General features: G+C 46.7%; 1 protein-coding gene and 1 long non-coding RNA gene across 2 annotated transcripts in view; one reads left to right on the forward strand and one right to left on the reverse strand.

Annotated features, from left to right (window-relative positions):
• Positions 1-424: 424 nt before the first annotated feature.
• LOC307201678 (mucin-17-like) overlaps positions 425-21,344 on the reverse strand; it is a gene marked incomplete at its 3' end in the record, with an annotated part of 53,683 nt that continues 32,763 nt past the window's right edge. Inside the window, exons 2-9 of the mRNA XM_079950972.1 lie at positions 5,375-5,500; positions 4,933-5,051; positions 4,042-4,100; positions 3,701-3,831; positions 2,876-2,935; positions 2,519-2,696; positions 2,009-2,400; positions 425-432 (exon numbers count right to left, since the gene is read on the reverse strand). Of these exons, the coding sequence (XP_079807098.1) occupies positions 425-432; positions 2,009-2,400; positions 2,519-2,696; positions 2,876-2,935; positions 3,701-3,831; positions 4,042-4,100; positions 4,933-4,989 (885 nt within the window). The 5' untranslated portion in view covers positions 4,990-5,051; positions 5,375-5,500. The remainder of the gene's footprint in view (positions 433-2,008; positions 2,401-2,518; positions 2,697-2,875; positions 2,936-3,700; positions 3,832-4,041; positions 4,101-4,932; positions 5,052-5,374; positions 5,501-21,344) is intronic.
• Positions 16,832-21,260, forward strand: LOC307202379. Its single transcript, XR_013832868.1, has 3 exons — positions 16,832-16,927; positions 17,975-18,000; positions 21,247-21,260. It is a non-coding gene; the product is annotated as an uncharacterized lncRNA (long non-coding RNA).

Below are 21,344 nucleotides of genomic sequence, written 5' to 3' on the forward strand. Positions count from 1 at the left end.
GTTCCTTGTGGAGTAGTCTGCTCCACGTGCTCAGTGGGTGTGTTTGTGCTTGAAGACAGGGTATGTGCAGTTGTCTCAGAAGGCTCAGAACCAGAAGTTAAAGGAGTCATGGAATGAGTAGGTGTTGTACTCTCACTTGTAGTGCGTGTAATTTCAGAGGTCAACTCACTGGAGGAGACAGACAATGTTGACTGAGAAGACAGCTGTTTTGTGGATGGTTGCTCAGTGTTGGAAGAACTAGACATCACTGTGTACTCAGATGAGGTTCCTTGTGGAGTAGTCTGCTCCACGTACTCAGTGGGTGTGTTTGTCCTTGAAGACAGGGTAGGTGCAGTTGTCTCAGAAGCCTCAGAACGAGAGGTAAAAGTTGTCATGGATGGAGTAAGTGTTGTACTCTTACTAGTAGTGCTTGTAATTTCAGAGGTCAGCTCACTGGAGGAGACAGAGAATGTTGACTGAGAAACAAGCTGTTTTGTGGATGGTTGCTCAGAGGTGGAAGAACTAGACATCACTGTGTACTCAGATGAGGTTCCTTGTGGAGTAGTCTGCTCCACATGCTCAGTTGGTGTGTTTGTGCCTGAAGACAGGGTAGGTGCAGTTGTCTCAGAAGCCTCAGAACGAGAAGTAAAAGTTTTCATGGATGGAGTAGGTGTTGTACTCTCACTAGTAACTGTAGTTTCAGTACTATGCTCACTGGAGGAGATAGACAATGTTGACTGAGAAACCAGCTGTTTTGTGGATGGTTGCTCATAGGTGGAAGAACTAGACATCACTGTGTACTCAGATGAGGTTCCTTGTGGAGTAGTCTGCTCCACGTGCTCAGTGGGTGTGTTTCTACTTGAAGACAGGGTAGGTGCAGTTGTCTCAGAAGCCTCAGAACGAGAGGTAAAAGTTGTAATGGAAGGAGTAGGCATTGTACTCTCACTTGTAGTGCTAGTAGTTTCAGTTGTCGACTCACTGGAGGAGACAGACAATGTTGACTGAGAAACCAGCTGTTTTGTGGATGGTTGCTCAGTGGTGGAAGAACTAGACATCACTGTGTACTCAGATGAGGTTCCTTGTGGAGTAGTCTGCTCAACATGTTCAGTGTGTGTGTGTATGCTTGAAGACAGGGTAGGTGCAGTTGTCTCAGAAGACTCAGAACTAGAAGTAAAAGTCATGGAAGGAGTAGGTGTTGTACTCTCACTTGTAGTGCTAGTAGTTTCAGAGGTCAGCTCACTGGAGGAGACAGACAATGTTGACTGAGAAACCAGCTGTTTTGTGGATGGTTGCTCAGTGGTGGAAGAACTAGACATCACTGTGTACTCAGATGAGGTTCCTTGTGGAGTAGTCTGCTCCACATGCTCAGTAGGTGTGTTTGTGCTTGAAGACAGGGTAGGTGCAGTTGTCTCAGAAGCCTCAGAACGAGAGGTAAAAGTTGTCATGGAAGGAGTAGGTGTTGTACTCTCACTTGTAGTGCTAGTAGTTTCAGTTGTCGACTCACTGGAGGAGACAGACAATGTTGACTGAGAAACCAGCTGTTTTGTGGATGGTTGCTCAGTGGTGGAAGAACTAGACATCACTGTGTACTCAGATGAGGTTCCTTGTGGAGTAGTCTGCTCAACATGTTCAGTGTGTGTGTGTATGCTTGAAGACAGGGTAGGTGCAGTTGTCTCAGAAGACTCAGAACTAGAAGTAAAAGTCATGGAAGGAGTAGGTGTTGTACTCTCACTTGTAGTGCTAGTAGTTTCAGAGGTCAGCTCACTGGAGGAGACAGACAATGTTGACTGAGAAACCAGCTGTTTTGTGGATGGTTGCTCAGTGGTGGAAGAACTAGACATCACTGTGTACTCAGATGAGGTTCCTTGTGGAGTAGTCTGCTCCACATGCTCAGTAGGTGTGTTTGTGCTTGAAGACAGGGTAGGTGCAGTTGTCTCAGAAGCCTCAGAACGAGAGGTAAAAGTTGTCATGGAAGGAGTAGGTGTTGTACTCTCACTTGTAGTGCTAGTAGTTTCAGTTGTCGACTCACTGGAGGAGACAGACAATGTTGACTGAGAAACCAGCTGTTTTGTGGATGGTTGCTCAGTGGTGGAAGAACTAGACATCACTGTGTACTCAGATGAGGTTCCTTGTGGAGTAGTCTGCTCCACGTGCTCAGTGGGTGTGTTTGTTCTTGTGAATAGGCTGGGTGCAGTTTTCTCAGAGGGCTCTGGACTGGATGTAAAAGGGGTTGTGGATGGAGTAGGTGTTGTAGTCTCACTAGTTGTGGTTGTAGTTTCAGAAGTGGTGGATATTTTCGTAGTAGTATAAGCAGAAGGTGTTGAAGTTGCATTAGCAGAAGGTGTTGAAGTTGCATAAGCAGATGGTGTTGTTTTCAGATTTGTAGAAATGGATGTTTCACTTGTTGTGCTTGGCGTCTCCCTAGAACGGATAGGCAAAAAATTGTATTGGACTATTTTAGTGCTTATTGCACCTGCCTATGGGGAAGTGTTGACCCCACGTCTCCACTCCCTCCTTCACCCCCTGGCATGCTACTCACTGGCATTTGGGTCCCTCGGAGGTGATGTGGCACTTTCCATTCACACAGTGGAATGGGTGGGGGTTCCAAGCACTGCAGTTAGAGACACAATGAAGTGTGTTGTTGATGACCCGTGCCACATAATATGGCTGGAGGTTTTGTGCCACCACTGAGGCATTCTTGCATTCGTCCGACAGATCTGGGAACGGAAAAGGAGAGAGTAGGGTCAGCAAAGGAAGAATGCAAATGTCTCACAACACCACATGCATGGGAGTAGGAGAACAAAAGAGGATCTTGGCTGCTGGATCATCATCATCATCATCATCATTATATATTTATATCCCACACACCAATCCCCTCTCACACGCCAGTCCTCACCTTTAGGACTCAGGGGCACTGCAGTCACACGAGATACTCCTTCAGTAAAGCAGAGCTTATCTAAAGGAGAGGGGGAAAGAAAAGGTGAGGCTTCTGAAAGGAAGATGGGGGGGGGGAGCATCAATGGGGAGGGACCTCTTCTTTTCCACCCCCACCCCCAATTGTGATGAATCCCTGCCACCAAGGCTGAAGGAAGCACACCTCTTCTGACAGGAAGCAACCTGATATTCATCTCCATGTGGGCCTGGGAAAATCAGCTGGGGGTCAGTTGATGTTACAGCACTGCTGCTGGGGTAACAGAGAAGGGTTTGCACCCTCACTCCTCAGCATGGATAGATAACACTAGGTGGCCCCAGATACGGCCTAACTGAGGCGCATTCTATTCTTGATTCCTGTTTTTCTGTGGAGTGAAATTGGCAGGCTGGGAAGACCTTGATTTCATACCATTTTGGACAATAAGCTTTCGTACAGTTTCGTGTTGCACAATTTCAAAGGGATACCTCTGAAACAATGTAATTTTCTGGACCAGGAGAGTCAGGGTGGACTTGGACTCAGTGGAGCTGCTCAGGTTCTGCAGAGAGGTGGATCACCGGCCGCCACACAGCCTGTCTTTGGGCTCCCGGTGTGACTGGCAACCCCAGGCTTGACTCCTGGCTACCACCTTGGGAGCCCCATGCTATGCATGTTGACTCAGAAGTACATGCACTTGTGATGCTGGTGCAATTTGCTCCCAAATAAGGAGGGACAGAACCACAACCCTTGGATGACTTCTGCTTCCTCGTGATTGCCAGACCTTCCCACGAGAAGTGGCAGGCGCCCCCTCACCTTTGTCATTGGAAGTGCAATTATTTTGCAAGGTCTGTGTGAGGTTCTTCATGGAAGCATCGTAGGAAGCACTGAAGTCTGAGAAGTGAAGCTGCAGGAGCACCTCGTGGTCCACGATAACACTACCATTGCTGAGAAGAGGCAGCAGGAAGGAAGAGAGAGAAATCACTTAGCCACAACCCCAAAGGTGCCCTCAGCCAGCCTGATGTGAGGTCAATGATGGTAGTGGGGGCTGTCGCTTAAAGGGGCGTGGCCACTCACAGCAGGGGGGCCAGGCGTGGCACCAAGCAGCACCCTCCCTCCCATACTTGGTCCCCAGCTGTATCACTTCTGTGACTCACCTCAGCCGAATCACCTTTACACCTGTGTACCCAGGAATGTCCGCATAGAAGATGTCCATCTGCAAGGAGAGAGAGGTCTCATCTCAGCTGCATGGACAGCAACAGTCGGAAGCACCAATCAACAGCAGGGTCGGCACAGAGATAACAGAACAGCTGCTCACTGGAGCATCACCAGGCCAAACCCCCCCCCCCCCAATATCAGACAAGGTGTGTCCTTGAGGTGCAGGTCAGCAGTTCTAGAATCATAGTACTGTATAGTTGGGCTTTTTCCATGGCAGCAGAAACAACAACAAAAATTCTAAACGTATAAGATACTGTTGATTGATCTGAGAAATACTAAACCCCCCATCCCAGCAGATTCTGGGTCCCTCCTGTGTGCTGAGTAGGGCCTCTCTATCCTGCTGTGCTCCTTTACCTCCTCCACCCTTCCAACACACCTTTGGGGTATCTCCTGTGCTGGGCAGGGCTAGTCGGTGGCCCTCCCCTAGCTGTTCTTGGACTCCAGTTCCCAGCAGGCAGCCTGGCCAAAGGGATGGGATGATTATAAAGGCTGGAAGATGACCTTTGACACTTTAACACTGGTCTTTCAATTAGGAAGACGGTTCCTGATGGGTGTATTAGGGTATGAACCATCAGTTCTGAGCTACAAGTTACAGAAACAGCTTTCTATATTCATCTGATAGCTTTCTATATTCATTTCTGAAGCTGGATATCCAGGTATTCCAAATGAGGGAAACCTGACTGTGTTTCCAGACTTGCTGTGAATGAGCTTCACTGCTGAGGAATGGAGTATGAATGGGGCCTGGACTCAGAAGTCGCCATAGGGTTTGGGTTTGGGTGTGAGTATTTTGCGGGGTGTCATCTCTCTGTGCACAACCAACCACCCCTCACCTGTTCCACAAAGATCTTCACGAATGTCTGGAAGTCAGAAGAGCTGGAATTCGCCATCTCTGGGCTGAACTTCCAATTCTTCACTGTTACAGAGACATTGATTGTGGCCACAACAGTCACTGTGATCAGAAAGCACAGGAGTCATAAAACATGAAGGTACAGCCACAGTTTCAGATCTGAGGATAAGCACTTCAGGTGTCCATTGAGTCACAGGAGAATTGCAGAGATCATGGTAATAACATGAATCACCTATGGATCCACACCAAGCGTGCAGAGAAAGGGCGCTGGTACGGGGTGTGAAATACATGGTAATGTGCGGGTATCAGCTCAGTGTAGTTAGTTTACTCTTGCTGACCGGAACATACCCGGACATACCTGAGCTTTTGTTTTCAAAGGAAGAGACAGAGGGCAGGAGGCTTGTACTAATAATGCGCAGACTTACCCACTTGGATTTCATTCTTTGCCTCTTCACATCGCTGCCCAGTATAGGGAGATGGGCAGTGACAATGACCTTCGTCAAGCTTTCCTCCATTAAGGCATCCGAGAGGGACAACTGTGGTGGAAGAAGCTGAGGAAGAGAAAAAGAACAGAATATTAACAATATTTAAGAATGAGCCAACAAAAGAGCCCTCGTATATATCAGGATCCAACAATTAATTGCTGTACCACTTAAAGCGATGATTTCTAAGAAGTGTCCAGTGAGGGTTCAAGAGAAATACAAATGATAGAATCAATTAGATTGCATCAGAAAACCAAAAAGTGTTGCCTAAACTGCTTGCTGAAAACAACAAAGCCTTCATGGGTGCCTGAAGTTCAGTCAAGAAGAGGTGTCAGCCAAAAGGGAGTTCCATAGAATTGGGCCACAATTCTGAACACACAGCTCATTGCGGGGTGACCTGTGTCCCTGCGTCATGGGGAACCACTTAGAGCCACTCCCACAAAGACGGGAATGATCTATCAGGAATATAACGCATCAAACAGTATTGAAGATATCCTAGACTCAAGCTGTTAAAGGCCTTTTAAATTAATACAATAACTTTGTAGTTGGCCCAGTATGGACAGCATGTGTAAAGTGTTAAGCACTGGAATACTGTACTGTGAGATAAACATCATTTCCATATGATTACACAGATACTTACCAGATGAACTTGTAAGCTGTGAATTAATCGATGTGTGTCCATGAATAGTGGTGAAAGGTGAAGATGCCTCGGCGGTCGCTATATTTGTAGTAGTATAAGCAAAAGGCGTTAATGTAGTGGGCAACAGTGTTGGGGTCATTTCTGATATGCTAGTAGTAGGGTGTGTGGTTATGGACTCAGCGATGGATGCAGATGATAATGTTGTATTGGAAGTGCTTTGAGCTATAATAGTGGTGAAAGTCTCTCCACTTGTTTCAAGGGATGTCGATGAATGAGATGTTCCACTAGTGGAAATTTCTGTGCTAGCAGATCCATGATAGGCTGTGGAAGTTGTAAGCAGTGGTGTACGGGTGGTGTTGGTGCTAGCAGATAGGATGGCTGCAGTTGTCTCAGAATGCTCAGAACTGGAAGTAAAAGGGATGATGAATGAAGTAGATGTTGTGGTCTCACTAGTTGTGGCTGTAGTTTCAGAAGTCACCTCAATGGAGGTGACGGACAATGTAGACTGAGAAGACAGCTGTTTTGTGAATGGTTGCTCAGTGGTGGAAGAACTAGACATCACTGTGTACTCAGATGAGGTTCCTTGGGGTGTAGTCTGCTCCACATGCTCAGTTGGTGTGTTTGTGCTTGAAGACAGGGTAGGTGCAGTTGTCTCAGAAGCCTCAGAACGAGAGGTAAAAGTTGTCATGGAAGGAGTGGGTGTTGTACTCTCACTTGTAGTGCTAGTAGTTTCAGAGGTCAACTCACTGGAGGAGACAGACAATGTTGACTGAGACGACAGCTGTTTTGTTGATGGTTGCTCATAGGTGGAAGAACTAGACATCACTGTGTACTCAGATGAGGTTGCTTGGGGTGTAGTCTGCTCAACATGCTCAGTTGGTGTGTTTGTGCTTGAAGACAGGGTAGGTGCATTTGTCTCAGAAGCCTCAGAACGAGAGGTAAAAGTTGTCATGGATGGAGTAGGTGTTGTACTCTCACTCGTAGTGCTTGTAATTTCAGAGGTCAGCTCACTGGAGGAGACAGACAATGTTGACTGAGAAACCAGCTGTTTTGTGGATGGTTGCTCAGTGGTGGAAGAACTAGACATCACTGTGTACTCAGATGAGGTTCCTTGGGGTGTAGTCTCCTTCAAGTGCTCAGTAGGTGGGTGGGTGTTTGAAGATAAGAAGGGTGAAGTTGTTTCAGAAAGCTCAGGACTGGATGTAAAAGGTGGCATGGAAGGAGTAGGTGTTGCAGTCTCACTTGTAGTGCTAGTAGTTTCAGAAGTGACCTCACCAGATGGGACTGACAATGTTGACTGAGAAGAAAGCTGTTTTGTGGATGGTTGCTCATAGGTGGAAGAACTAGACATCACTGTGTACTCAGATGAGGTTCCTTGGGGTGTAGTCTGTTCCACATGCTCAGTTGGTGTGTTTGTGCTTGAAGACAGGGTAGGTGCAGTTGTCTCAGAAGCCTCAGAACGAGAGGTAAAAGCTGTCATGGATAGAGTAGGTGTTGTACTCTCACTAGTAGTGCGTGTAATTTCAGAGGTCAACTCACTGGAGGAGACAGACAATGTTGACTGAGAAGACAGCTGTTTTGTGGATGGTTGCTCAGTGTTGGAAGAACTAGAAATCACTGTGTACTCAGATGAGGTCCCTTGGGGTGTAGTCTCTTTCAAGTGCTCAGTGGGTGTGTTTGTGCTTGAAGACAGGGTAGGTGCAGTTGTCTCAGAAGCCTCAGAACGAGAAGTAAAAGTTGTCATGGAATGAGTAGGCATTGTACTCTCACTTGTAGTGCTAGTAGTTTCAGAGGTCAACTCACTGGAGGAGACAGACAATGTTGATTGAGAAGTCAGCTGTTTTGTGGATGGTTGCTCAGAGGTGGAAGAACTAGACATCACTTTGTACTCAGATGAGGTTCCTTGTGGAGTAGTCTGCTCCACGTGCTCAGCGGGTGTATTTGTGCTTGAAGACAGGGTAGGTGCAGTTGTCTCAGAAGCCTCAGAACGAGAGGTAAAAGTTGTCATGGATGGAGTAGGTGTTGTACTCTCACTAGTAGTGCGTGTAATTTCAGAGGTCAACTCACTGGAGGAGACAGACAATGTTGACTGAGAAACCAGCTGTTTTGTGGATGGTTGCTCATAGGTGGAAGAACTAGACATCACTGTGTACTCAGATGAGGTTCCTTGGGGTGTTGTCTGCTCCACATGCTCAGTTGATGTGTTTGTGCTTGAAGACAGGGTATGTGCAGTTGTCTCAGAAGCCTCAGTACGTGAAGTAAAAGTTGTCATGGAATGAGTAGGCGTTGTACTCTCACTTGTAGTGCTAGTAGTTTCAGAGGTCAACTCATTGGAGGAGACAGACAATGTTGACTGAGAAGACAGGTGTTTTGTGGATGGTTGCTCAGTGGTGGAAGAACTAGACATCACTGTGTACTCAGATGAGGTTCCTTGGGGTGTAGTCTCCTTCAAGTGCTCAGTAGGTGGGTGGGTGTTTGAAGACAGGGTAGGTGCAGTTGTCTCAGAAGCCTCAGAACGAGAAGTAAAAGTTGTCATGGATGGAGTAGGTGTTGTACTCTCACTTGTAGTGCTAGTAGTTTCAGAGGTCAACTCACTGGAGGAGACAGACAATGTTGACTGAGACGACAGCTGTTTTGTTGATGGTTGCTCATAGGTGGAAGAACTAGACATCACTGTGTACTCAGATGAGGTTGCTTGGGGTGTAGTCTGCTCAACATGCTCAGTTGGTGTGTTTGTGCTTGAAGACAGGGTAGGTGCATTTGTCTCAGAAGCCTCAGAACGAGAGGTAAAAGTTGTCATGGATGGAGTAGGTGTTGTACTCTCACTCGTAGTGCTTGTAATTTCAGAGGTCAGCTCACTGGAGGAGACAGACAATGTTGACTGAGAAACCAGCTGTTTTGTGGATGGTTGCTCAGTGGTGGAAGAACTAGACATCACTGTGTACTCAGATGAGGTTCCTTGGGGTGTAGTCTCCTTCAAGTGCTCAGTAGGTGGGTGGGTGTTTGAAGATAAGAAGGGTGAAGTTGTTTCAGAAAGCTCAGGACTGGATGTAAAAGGTGGCATGGAAGGAGTAGGTGTTGCAGTCTCACTTGTAGTGCTAGTAGTTTCAGAAGTGACCTCACCAGATGGGACTGACAATGTTGACTGAGAAGAAAGCTGTTTTGTGGATGGTTGCTCATAGGTGGAAGAACTAGACATCACTGTGTACTCAGATGAGGTTCCTTGGGGTGTAGTCTGTTCCACATGCTCAGTTGGTGTGTTTGTGCTTGAAGACAGGGTAGGTGCAGTTGTCTCAGAAGCCTCAGAACGAGAGGTAAAAGCTGTCATGGATAGAGTAGGTGTTGTACTCTCACTAGTAGTGCGTGTAATTTCAGAGGTCAACTCACTGGAGGAGACAGACAATGTTGACTGAGAAGACAGCTGTTTTGTGGATGGTTGCTCAGTGTTGGAAGAACTAGAAATCACTGTGTACTCAGATGAGGTCCCTTGGGGTGTAGTCTCTTTCAAGTGCTCAGTGGGTGTGTTTGTGCTTGAAGACAGGGTAGGTGCAGTTGTCTCAGAAGCCTCAGAACGAGAAGTAAAAGTTGTCATGGAATGAGTAGGCATTGTACTCTCACTTGTAGTGCTAGTAGTTTCAGAGGTCAACTCACTGGAGGAGACAGACAATGTTGATTGAGAAGTCAGCTGTTTTGTGGATGGTTGCTCAGAGGTGGAAGAACTAGACATCACTTTGTACTCAGATGAGGTTCCTTGTGGAGTAGTCTGCTCCACGTGCTCAGCGGGTGTATTTGTGCTTGAAGACAGGGTAGGTGCAGTTGTCTCAGAAGCCTCAGAACGAGAGGTAAAAGTTGTCATGGATGGAGTAGGTGTTGTACTCTCACTAGTAGTGCGTGTAATTTCAGAGGTCAACTCACTGGAGGAGACAGACAATGTTGACTGAGAAACCAGCTGTTTTGTGGATGGTTGCTCATAGGTGGAAGAACTAGACATCACTGTGTACTCAGATGAGGTTCCTTGGGGTGTTGTCTGCTCCACATGCTCAGTTGATGTGTTTGTGCTTGAAGACAGGGTATGTGCAGTTGTCTCAGAAGCCTCAGTACGTGAAGTAAAAGTTGTCATGGAATGAGTAGGCGTTGTACTCTCACTTGTAGTGCTAGTAGTTTCAGAGGTCAACTCATTGGAGGAGACAGACAATGTTGACTGAGAAGACAGGTGTTTTGTGGATGGTTGCTCAGTGGTGGAAGAACTAGACATCACTGTGTACTCAGATGAGGTTCCTTGGGGTGTAGTCTCCTTCAAGTGCTCAGTAGGTGGGTGGGTGTTTGAAGACAGGGTAGGTGCAGTTGTCTCAGAAGCCTCAGAACGAGAAGTAAAAGTTGTCATGGATGGAGTAGGTGTTGTACTCTCACTTGTAGTGCTAGTAGTTTCAGAGGTCAACTTACTGGAGGAGACAGACAATGTTGATTGAGAAGACAGCTGTTTTGTGGATGGTTGCTCAGTGGTGGAAGAACTAGACATCACTGTGTACTCAGATGAGGTTCCTTGTGGAGTAGTCTCCTCCACGTGCTCAGCGGGTGTGTTTGTGCTTGAAGACAGGGTAGGTGCAGTTGTCTCAGAAGCCTCAGAACGAGAGGTAAAAGTTGTCATGGATGGAGTAGGTGTTGTACTCTCACTAGTAGTGCGTGTAATTTCAGAGGTCAACTCACTGGAGGAGACAGACAATGCTGACTGAGAAACCAGCTGTTTTGTGGATGGTTGCTCAGTGGTGGAAGAACTAGACATCACTGTGTACTCAGATGAGGTTCCTTGTGGAGTAGTCTGCTCCACATGCTCAGTGGGTGTGTTTGTGCTTGAAGACAGGGTAGGTGCAGTTGTCTCAGAAGCCTCAGAACGAGAAGTAAAAATTGTCATGGAAGGAGTAGTTGTTGTACTCTCACTTGTAGTGCTAGTAGTTTCAGAGGTCAACTCACTGGAGGAGACAGACAATGTTGATTGAGAAGTCAGCTGTTTTGTGGATGGTTGCTCAGAGGTGGAAGAACTAGACATCACTTTGTACTCAGATGAGGTTCCTTGTGGAGTAGTCTGCTCCACGTGCTCAGCGGGTGTATTTGTGCTTGAAGACAGGGTAGGTGCAGTTGTCTCAGAAGCCTCAGAACGAGAGGTAAAAGTTGTCATGGATGGAGTAGGTGTTGTACTCTCACTAGTAGTGCGTGTAATTTCAGAGGTCAACTCACTGGAGGAGACAGACAATGTTGACTGAGAAACCAGCTGTTTTGTGGATGGTTGCTCAGAGGTGGAAGAACTAGACATCACTGTGTACTCAGATGAGGTTCCTTGGGGTGTTGTCTGCTCCACATGCTCAGTTGATGTGTTTGTGCTTGAAGACAGGGTATGTGCAGTTGTCTCAGAAGCCTCAGAACGTGAAGTAAAAGTTGTCATGGAATGAGTAGGCGTTGTACTCTCACTTGTAGTGCTAGTAGTTTCAGAGGTCAACTCATTGGAGGAGACAGACAATGTTGACTGAGAAGACAGGTGTTTTGTGGATGGTTGCTCAGTGGTGGAAGAACTAGACATCACTGTGTACTCAGATGAGGTTCCTTGGGGTGTAGTCTCCTTCAAGTGCTCAGTAGGTGGGTGGGTGTTTGAAGACAGGGTAGGTGCAGTTGTCTCAGAAGCCTCAGAACGAGAAGTAAAAGTTGTCATGGATGGAGTAGGTGTTGTACTCTCACTTGTAGTGCTAGTAGTTTCAGAGGTCAACTTACTGGAGGAGACAGACAATGTTGATTGAGAAGACAGCTGTTTTGTGGATGGTTGCTCAGTGGTGGAAGAACTAGACATCACTGTGTACTCAGATGAGGTTCCTTGTGGAGTAGTCTGCTCCACGTGCTCAGCGGGTGTGTTTGTGCTTGAAGACAGGGTAGGTGCAGTTGTCTCAGAAGCCTCAGAACGAGAGGTAAAAGTTGTCATGGATGGAGTAGGTGTTGTACTCTCACTAGTAGTGCGTGTAATTTCAGAGGTCAACTCACTGGAGGAGACAGACAATGCTGACTGAGAAACCAGCTGTTTTGTGGATGGTTGCTCAGTGGTGGAAGAACTAGACATCACTGTGTACTCAGATGAGGTTCCTTGTGGAGTAGTCTGCTCCACATGCTCAGTGGGTGTGTTTGTGCTTGAAGACAGGGTAGGTGCAGTTGTCTCAGAAGCCTCAGAACGAGAAGTAAAAGTTGTCATGGATGGAGTAGGTGTTGTAGTCTCACTAGTAACTGTAGTTTCAGTATTATGCTCACTGGAGGAGACAGACAATGTTGTCTGAGAAACCAGCTGTTTTGTGGATGGTTGCTCAGTGGTGGAAGAACTAGACATCACTGTGTACTCAGATGAGGTTCCTTGTGGAGTAGTCTGCTCCACGTGCTCAGCGGGTGTGTTTGTGCTTGAAGACAGGGTAGGTGCAGTTGTCTCAGAAGCCTCAGAATGAGAGGTAAAGGTTTTCATGGAAGGAGTAGGTGTTGTACTCTCACTAGTAGTGCGTGTAATTTCAGAGGTCAACTCACTGGAGGAGACAGACAATGTTGATTGAGAAGACAGCTGTTTTGTGGATGGTTGCTCAGTGGTGGAAGAACTAGACATCACTGTGTACTCAGATGAGGTTCCTTGGGGTGTAGTCTCCTTCAAGTGCTCAGTAGGTGGGTGGGTGTTTGAAGACAGGGTAGGTGCAGTTGTCTCAGAAGGCTCAGAACCAGAAGTTAACGGAGTCATGGAAGAAGTAGGCATTGTACTCTCACTTGTAGTGCTAGTAGTTTCAGAGGTCAACTCATTGGAGGAGACAGACAATGTTGATTGAGAAGACAGCTGTTTTGTGGATGGTTGCTCAGTGGTGGAAGAACTAGACATCACTGTGTACTCAGATGAGGTTCCTTGTGGAGTAGTCTGCTCCACGTGCTCAGTGGGTGTGTTTGTGCTTGAAGACAGGGTAGGTGCAGTTGTCTCAGAAGCCTCAGAACGAGAAGTAAAAGTTGTCATGGATGGAGTAGGTGTTGTGGTCTCACTAGTAACTGTAGTTTCAGTACTATGCTCAATGGAGGAGACAGACAATGTTGACTGAGAAACCAGCTGTTTTGTGGATGGTTGCTCAGTGGTGGAAGAACTAGACATCACTGTGTACTCAGATGAGGTCCCTTGGGGTGTTGTCTCCTTCAAGTGCTCAGTGGGTGTGTTTGTGCTTGAAGACAGGGTAGGTGCAGTTGTCTCAGAAGCCTCAGAACGAGAAGTAAAAGTTGTCATGGATGGAGTAGGTGTTGTAGTCTCACTTGTAGTGCTAGTAGTTTCAGAGGTCAACTCACTGGAGGAGACAGACAATGTTGACTGAGAAGACAGGTGTTTTGTGGATGGTTGCTCAGTGGTGGAAGAACTAGACATCACTGTGTACTCAGATGAGGTTCTTTGTGGAGTAGTCTGCTCCACGTGCTCAGCGGGTGTGTTTGTGCTTGAAGACAGGGTAGGTTCAGTTGTCTCAGAAGCCTCAGAACGAGAGGTAAAAGTTGTCATGGATGAAGTAGGTGTTGTACTCTCACTAGTAGTGCGTGTAATTTCAGAGGTCAACTCACTGGAGGAGACAGACAATGTTGACTGAGAAACCAGCTGTTTTGTGGATGGTTGCTCATAGGTGGAAAAACTAGACATCACTGTGTACTCAGATGAGGTTCCTTGGGGTGTAGTCTGCTCCACATGCTCAGTTGGTGTGTTTGTGCTTGAAGGCAGGGTATGTGCAGTTGTCTTAGAAGCCTCAGAACGTGAAGTAAAAGTTGTCATGGAATGAGTAGGCATTGTACTCTCACTTGTAGTGCTAGTAGTTTCAGAGGTCAACTCACTGGAGGAGACAGACAATGTTGCCTGGGAAGACAGCTGTTTTGTGGATGGTTGCTCAGAGGTGGAAGAACTAGACATCACTGTGTACTCAGATGAGGTTCCTTGTGGAGTAGTCTGCTCCACGTGCTCAGTGGGTGTGTTTGTGCTTGAAGACAGGGTAGGTGCAGTTGTCTCAGAAGGCTCAGAACCAGAAGTTAACGGAGTCATGGAAGAAGTAGGCATTGTACTCTCACTTGTAGTGCTAGTAGTTTCAGAGGTCAACTCACTGGAGGTGACAGACAATGTTGACTGGGAAGACAGCTGTTTTGTGGATGGTTGCTCAGTGGTGGAAGAACTAGACATCACTGTGTACTCAGATGAGGTTCCTTGTGGAGTAGTCTGCTCCACATGCTCAGTGGGTGTGTTTGTGCTTGAAGAATGGGTAGGTGCAGTTGTCTCAGAAGCCTCAGAACGAGAGGTAAAAGTTTTCATGGAAGGAGTAGGTGTTGTACTCTCACTAGTAGTGCGTGTAATTTCAGAGGTCAACTCACTGGAGGAGACAGACAATGTTGACTGAGAAACCAGCTGTTTTGTGGATGGTTGCTCAGTGGTGGAAGAACTAGACATCACTGTGTACTCAGATGAGGTTCCTTGTGGAGTAGTCTGCTCCACGTGCTCAGTGGGTGTGTTTGTGCTTGAAGACAGGGTAGGTGCAGTTGTCTCAGAAGCCACAGAACGAGATGCAAAAGTTGTCATGGATGGAGTAGGTGTTGTAGTCTCACTAGTAACTGTAGTTTCAGTACTATGCTCACTGGAGGAGACAGACAATGTTGACTGAGAAACCAGCTGTTTTGTGGATGGTTGCTCAGTGGTGGAAGAACTAGACATCACTGTGTACTCAGATGAGGTTCCTTGTGGAGTAGTCTGCTCCACGTGCTCAGTGGGTGTGTTTGTGCTTGAAGACAGGGTAGGTGCAGTTGTCTCAGAAGGCTCAGAACCAGAAGTTAACGGAGTCATGGAAGAAGTAGGCATTGTACTCTCACTTGTAGTGCTAGTAGTTTCAGAGGTCAACTCACTGGAGGTGACAGACAATGTTGACTGGGAAGACAGCTGTTTTGTGGATGGTTGCTCAGTGGTGGAAGAACTAGACATCACTGTGTACTCAGATGAGGTTCCTTGTGGAGTAGTCTGCTCCACGTGCTCAGTGGGTGTGTTTGTGCTTGAAGACAGGGTAGGTGCAGTTGTCTCAGAAGGCTCAGAACCAGAAGTTAACGGAGTCATGGAAGAAGTAGGCATTGTACTCTCACTTGTAGTGCTAGTAGTTTCAGAGGTCAACTCACTGGAGGTGACAGACAATGTTGACTGGGAAGACAGCTGTTTTGTGGATGGTTGCTCAGTGGTGGAAGAACTAGACATCACTGTGTACTCAGATGAGGTTCCTTGTGGAGTAGTCTGCTCCACATGCTCAGTGGGTGTGTTTGTGCTTGAAGACAGGGTAGGTGCAGTTGTCTCAGAAGCCTCAGAACGAGAAGTAAAAGTTGTCATGGATGGAGTAGGTGTTGTAGTCTCACTAGTAACTGTAGTTTCAGTACTATGCTCACTGGAGGAGACAGACAATGTTGACTGAGAAACCAGCTGTTTTGTGGATGGTTGCTCAGTGGTGGAAGAACTAGACATCACTGTGTACTCAGATGAGGTCCCTTGGGGTGTTGTCTCCTTCACGTGCTCAGTGGGTGTGTTTGTGCTTGAAGACAGGGTAGGTGCAGTTGTCTCAGAAGCCTCAGAACGAGAAGTAAAAGTTGTCATGGAATGAGTAGGCATTGTACTCCCACTTGTAGTGCTAGTAGTTTCAGAGGTCAACTCACTGGAGGAGATAGACAATGTTGACTGAGAAGTCAGCTGTTTTGTGGATGGTTGCTCATAGGTGGAAGAACTAGACATCACTGTGTACTCAGATGAGGTTCCTTGTGGAGTAGTCTGCTCCACATGCTCAGTTGGTGTGTTTGTGCTTGAAGACAGGGTAGGTGCAGTTGTCTCAGAAGCCTCAGAACGTGAAGTAAAAGTTGTCATGGATGGAGTAGGTGTTGTAGTCTCACTAGTAACTGTAGTTTCAGTACTATGCTCACTGGAGGAGACAGACAATGTTGACTGAGAAACCAGCTGTTTTGTGGATGGTTGCTCAGTGGTGGAAGAACTAGACATCACTGTGTACTCAGATGAGGTTCCTTGTGGAGTAGTCTGCTCCACATGCTCAGTTGGTGTGTTTGTGCTTGAAGACAGGGTAGGTGCAGTTGTCTCAGAAGCCTCAGAACGTGAAGTAAAAGTTGTCATGGAATGAGTAGGCATTGTACTCTCACTTGTAGTGCTAGTAGTTTCAGAGGTCAACTCACTGGAGGAGATAGACAATGTTGACTGAGAAGTCAGCTGTTTTGTGGATGGTTGCTCATAGGTGGAAGAACTAGACATCACTGTGTACTCAGATGAGGTTCCTTGTGGAGTAGTCTGCTCCACGTGCTCAGTGGGTGTGTTTGTGCTTGAAGACAGGGTAGGTGCAGTTGTCTCAGAAGCCTCAGAACGAGAAGTAAAAGTTGTCATGGATGGAGTAGGTGTTGTAGTCTCACTAGTAACTGTAGTTTCAGTACTATGCTCACTGGAGGAGACAGACAATGTTGACTGAGAAACCAGCTGTTTTGTGGATGGTTGCTCAGTGGTGGAAGAACTAGACATCACTGTGTACTCAGATGAGGTCCCTTGGGGTGTTGTCTCCTTCAAGTATTCAGTGGGTGTGTTTGTGCTTGAAGACAGGGTAGGTGCAGTTGTCTCAGAAGCCTCAGAACGAGAAGTAAAAGTTGTCATGGAATGAGTAGGCATTGTACTCTCACTTGTAGTGCTAGTAGTTTCAGAGGTCAACTCACTGGAGGAGACAGACAATGTTGACTGAGAAGACAGGTGTTTTGTGGATGGTTGCTCAGTGGTGGAAGAACTAGACATCACTGTGTACTCAGATGAGGTTCCGTGGGGTGTAGTCTGCTCCACATGCTCAGTGGGTGTGTTTGTGCTTGAAGACAGGGTAGGTGCAGTTGTCTCAGAAGCCTCAGAACGAGAAGTAAAAGTTGTCATGGATGGAGTAGGTGTTGTAGTCTCACTAGTAACTGTAGTTTCATTACTATGCTCACTGGAGGAGATAGACAATGTTGTCTGAGAAACCAGCTGTTTTGTGGATGGTTGCTCAGAGGTGGAAGAACTAGACATCACTGTGTACTCAGATGAGGTTCCTTGTGGAGTAGTCTGCTCCACATGCTCAGTTGGTGTGTTTGTGCTTGAAGACAGGGTAGGTGCAGTTGTCTCAGAAGCCTCAGAACGTGAAGTAAAAGTTGTCATGGAATGAGTAGGCATTGTACTCTCACTTGTAGTGCTAGTAGTTTCAGAGGTCAACTCACTGGAGGAGATAGACAATGTTGACTGAGAAGTCCGCTGTTTTGTGGATGGTTGCTCATAGGTGGAAGAACTAGACATCACTGTGTACTCAGATGAGGTTCCTTGTGGAGTAGTCTGCTCCACGTGCTCAGTGGGTGTGTTTGTGCTTGAAGACAGGGTAGGTGCAGTTGTCTCAGAAGCCACAGAACGAGATGTAAAAGTTGTCATGGATGGAGTAGGTGTTGTAGTCTCACTAGTAACTGTAGTTTCAGTACTATGCTCACTGGAGGAGACAGACAATGTTGACTGAGAAACCAGCTGTTTTGTGGATGGTTGCTCAGTGGTGGAAGAACTAGACATCACTGTGTACTCAGATGAGGTTCCTTGTGGAGTCGTCTGCTCCACATGCTCAGTGGGTGTGTTTGTGCTTGAAGACAGGGTAGGTGCAGTTGTCTCAGAAGCCTCAGAACGAGAAGTAAAAGTTGTCATGGATGGAGTAGGTGTTGTAGTCTCACTAGTAACTGTAGTTTCAGTACTATGCTCACTGGAAGAGACAGACAATGTTGACTGAGAAACCAGCTGTTTTGTGGATGGTTGCTCAGTGGTGGAAGAACTAGACATCACTGTGTACTCAGATGAGGTCCCTTGGGGTGTTGTCTCCTTCAAGTATTCAGTGGGTGTGTTTGTGCTTGAAGACAGGGTAGGTGCAGTTGTCTCAGAAGCCTCAGAACGAGAAGTAAAAGTTGTCATGGAATGAGTAGGCATTGTACTCTCACTTGTAGTGCTAGTAGTTTCAGAGGTCAACTCACTGGAGGAGACAGACAATTTTGACTGAGAAGACAGGTGTTTTGTGGATGGTTGCTCAGTGGTGGAAGAACTAGACATCACTGTGTACTCAGATGAGGTTCCGTGGGGTGTAGTCTGCTCCACATGCTCAGTGGGTGTGTTTGTGCTTGAAGACAGGGTAGGTGCAGTTGTCTCAGAAGCCTCAGAACGAGAAGTAAAAGTTGTCATGGATGGAGTAGGTGTTGTAGTCTCACTAGTAACTGTAGTTTCATTACTATGCTCACTGGAGGAGATAGACAATGTTGTCTGAGAAACCAGCTGTTTTGTGGATGGTTGCTCAGAGGTGGAAGAACTAGACATCACTGTGTACTCAGATGAGGTTCCTTGTGGAGTAGTCTGCTCCACGTGCTCAGTGGGTGTGTTTGTGCTTGAAGACAGGGTAGGTGCAGTTGTCTCAGAAGCCTCAGAACGAGAAGTAAAAGTTGTCATGGATGGAGTAGGTGTTGTAGTCTCACTAGTAACTGTAGTTTCAGTACTATGCTCACTGGAGGAGACAGACAATGTTGACTGAGAAACCAGCTGTTTTGTGGATGGTTGCTCAGTGGTGGAAGAACTAGACATCACTGTGTACTCAGATGAGGTCCCTTGGGGTGTTGTCTCCTTCAAGTGCACAGTGGGTGTGTTTGTGCTTGAAGACAGGGTAGGTGCAGTTGTCTCAGAAGCCTCAGAACGAGAAGTAAAAGTTGTCATGGAATGAGTAGGCATTGTACTCTCACTTGTAGTGCTAGTAGTTTCAGAGGTCAACTCACTGGAGGAGACAGACAATGTTGACTGAGAAACCAGCTGTTTTGTGGATGGTTGCTCAGTGGTGGAAGAACTAGACATCACTGTGTACTCAGATGAGGTTCCTTGGGGTGTAGTCTGCTCCACATGCTCAGTTGGTGTGTTTGTGCTTGAAGACAGGGTAGGTGCAGTTGTCTCAGAAGCCTCAGAACGTGAAGTAAAAGTTGTCATGGATGGAGTAGGTGTTGTACTCTCACTTGTAGTGCGTGTAATTTCAGAGGTCAACTCACTGGAGGAGACAGAGAATGTTGACTTAGAAACCAGCTGTTTTGTGGATGGTTGCTCATAGGTGGAAGAACTAGACATCACTGTGTACTCAGATGAGGTTCCTTGTGGAGTAGTCTCCTTCAAGTGCTCAGTAGGTTGGTGGGTGTTTGAAGATAAGAAGGGTGAAGTTTTTTCAGAAGACTCAGGACTGGATGTAGAAGGGGGCAGGGAAGGAGTAGGTATTGTAGTCTCACTAATTGTGGTTGTAGTTTCAGAAGCGGTGGATATTTTCGTAGTAGTATAAACAGAAGGTGTTGAAGTTGCATTAGCAGAAGGTGTTGTAGTTGCATTAGCAGAAGGTGTTGTAGTTGCATTAGCAGATGGTGTTGCAGTTGCATTAGCAGAAGGTGTTGAAGTTGCATTAGCAGAAGGTGTTGAAGTTGCATTAGCAGAAGGTGTTGCAGTTGCATTAGCAGAAGGTGTTGCAGTTGCATTAGCAGAAGGTGTTGCAGTTGTATTAGCAGAAGGTGTTGCAGTTGCAGTAGCAGAAGGTGTTGCAGTTGCATTAGCAGAAGGTGTTGCAGTTGCATTAGCAGAAGGTGTTGCAGTTGCAGTAGCAGAAGGTGTTGAAGTTGCATTAGCAGAAGGTGTTGCAGTTGCACTAGCAGAAGGTGTTGCAGTTGCATTAGCAGAAGGTGTTGCAGTTGCACTAGCAGAAGGTGTTGCAGTTGCACTAGCAGAAGGTGTTGCAGTTGCACTAGCAGAAGGTGTTGCAGTTGCACTAGCAGAAGGTGTTGCAGTTGCATTAGCAGAAGGTGTTGCAGTTGCACTAGCAGAAGGTGTTGCAGTTGCATTAGCAGAAGGTGTTGCAGTTGCATTAGCAGAAGGTGTTGCAGTTGCATTAGCAGAAGGTGTTGCAGTTGCACTAGCAGAAGGTGTTGCAGTTGCATTAGCAGAAGGTGTTGCAGTTGTATTAGCAGAAGGTGTTGCAGTTGCAGTAGCAGAAGGTGTTGCAGTTGCATTAGCAGAAGGTGTTGAAGTTGCATTAGCAGAAGGTGTTGCAGTTGCAGTAGCAGAAGGTGTTTTAGTTTCACTAGCAGAAGGTGTTGTAGTTGCACTAGCTGAAGGTGTTGCAGTTGCACTAGCAGAAGGTGTTGAAGTTGCATTAGCAGAAGGTGTTGCAGTTGCAGTAGCAGAAGGTGTTGCAGTTGCATTAGCAGAAGGTGTTGTAGTTGCATTAGCAGAAGGTGTTGAAGTTGCATTAGCAGAAGGTGTTGCAGTTGCATTAGCAGAAGGTGTTGTAGTTGCATTAGCAGAAGGTGTTGAAGTTGCATTAGCAGAAGGTGTTGCTGTTGCATTAGCAGAAGGTGTTGCAGTTGCATTAGCAGAAGGTGTTGCAGTTGCACTAGCAGAAGGTGTTGTAGTTGCATTAGCAGAAGGTGTTGAAGTTGCATTAGCAGAAGGTGTTGTAGTTGCATTAGCAGAAGGTGTTGCAGTTGCATTAGCAGAAGGTGTTGTAGTTGCATTAGCAGAAGGTGTTGCAGTTGCATTAGCAGAAGGTGTTGAAGTTGCATTAGCAGAAGGTGTTGAAGTTGCATTAGCAGAAGGTGTTGAAGTTGCATTAGCAGAAGGTGTTGCAGTTGCATTAGCAGAAGGTGTTGAAGTTGCACTAGCAGAAGGTGTTGCAGTTGCATTAGCAGAAGGTGTTGTAGTTGCATTAGCAGAAGGTGTTGTAGTTGCATTAGCAGAAGGTGTTGCAGTTGCATTAGCAGAAGGTGTTGCAGTTGCATTAGCAGAAGGTCTTGTAGTTGCATTAGCAGAAGGTGTTGCAGTTGCATTAGCAGAAGGTGTTGCAGTTGCATTAGCAGAAGGTGTTGCAGTTGCATTAGCAGAAGGTGTTGCAGTTGCATTAGCAGAAGGTGTTGCAGTTGCATTAGCAGAAGGTGTTGCAGTTGCATTAGCAGAAGGTGTTGTAGTTGCATTAGCAGAAGGTGTTGTAGTTGCATTAGCAGAAGGTGTTGTAGTTGCATTAGCAGAAGGTGTTGTAGTTGCATTAGCAGAAGATGTCTGCTTCAGGTGCTCAGTGGGTGTGTTTCTGCTTGAGGATACTCTGGGTGCTGTTCTCTCTGAAGGCTCGGGACTGGGTGTAGAAGGGATCGTGGAGGGAGTAGGTG

Source organism: Podarcis cretensis (assembly GCF_951804945.1).
Source record: "Podarcis cretensis genome assembly, chromosome: 13".
In the NCBI taxonomy this organism is placed as follows: domain Eukaryota; kingdom Metazoa; phylum Chordata; class Lepidosauria; order Squamata; family Lacertidae; genus Podarcis; species Podarcis cretensis.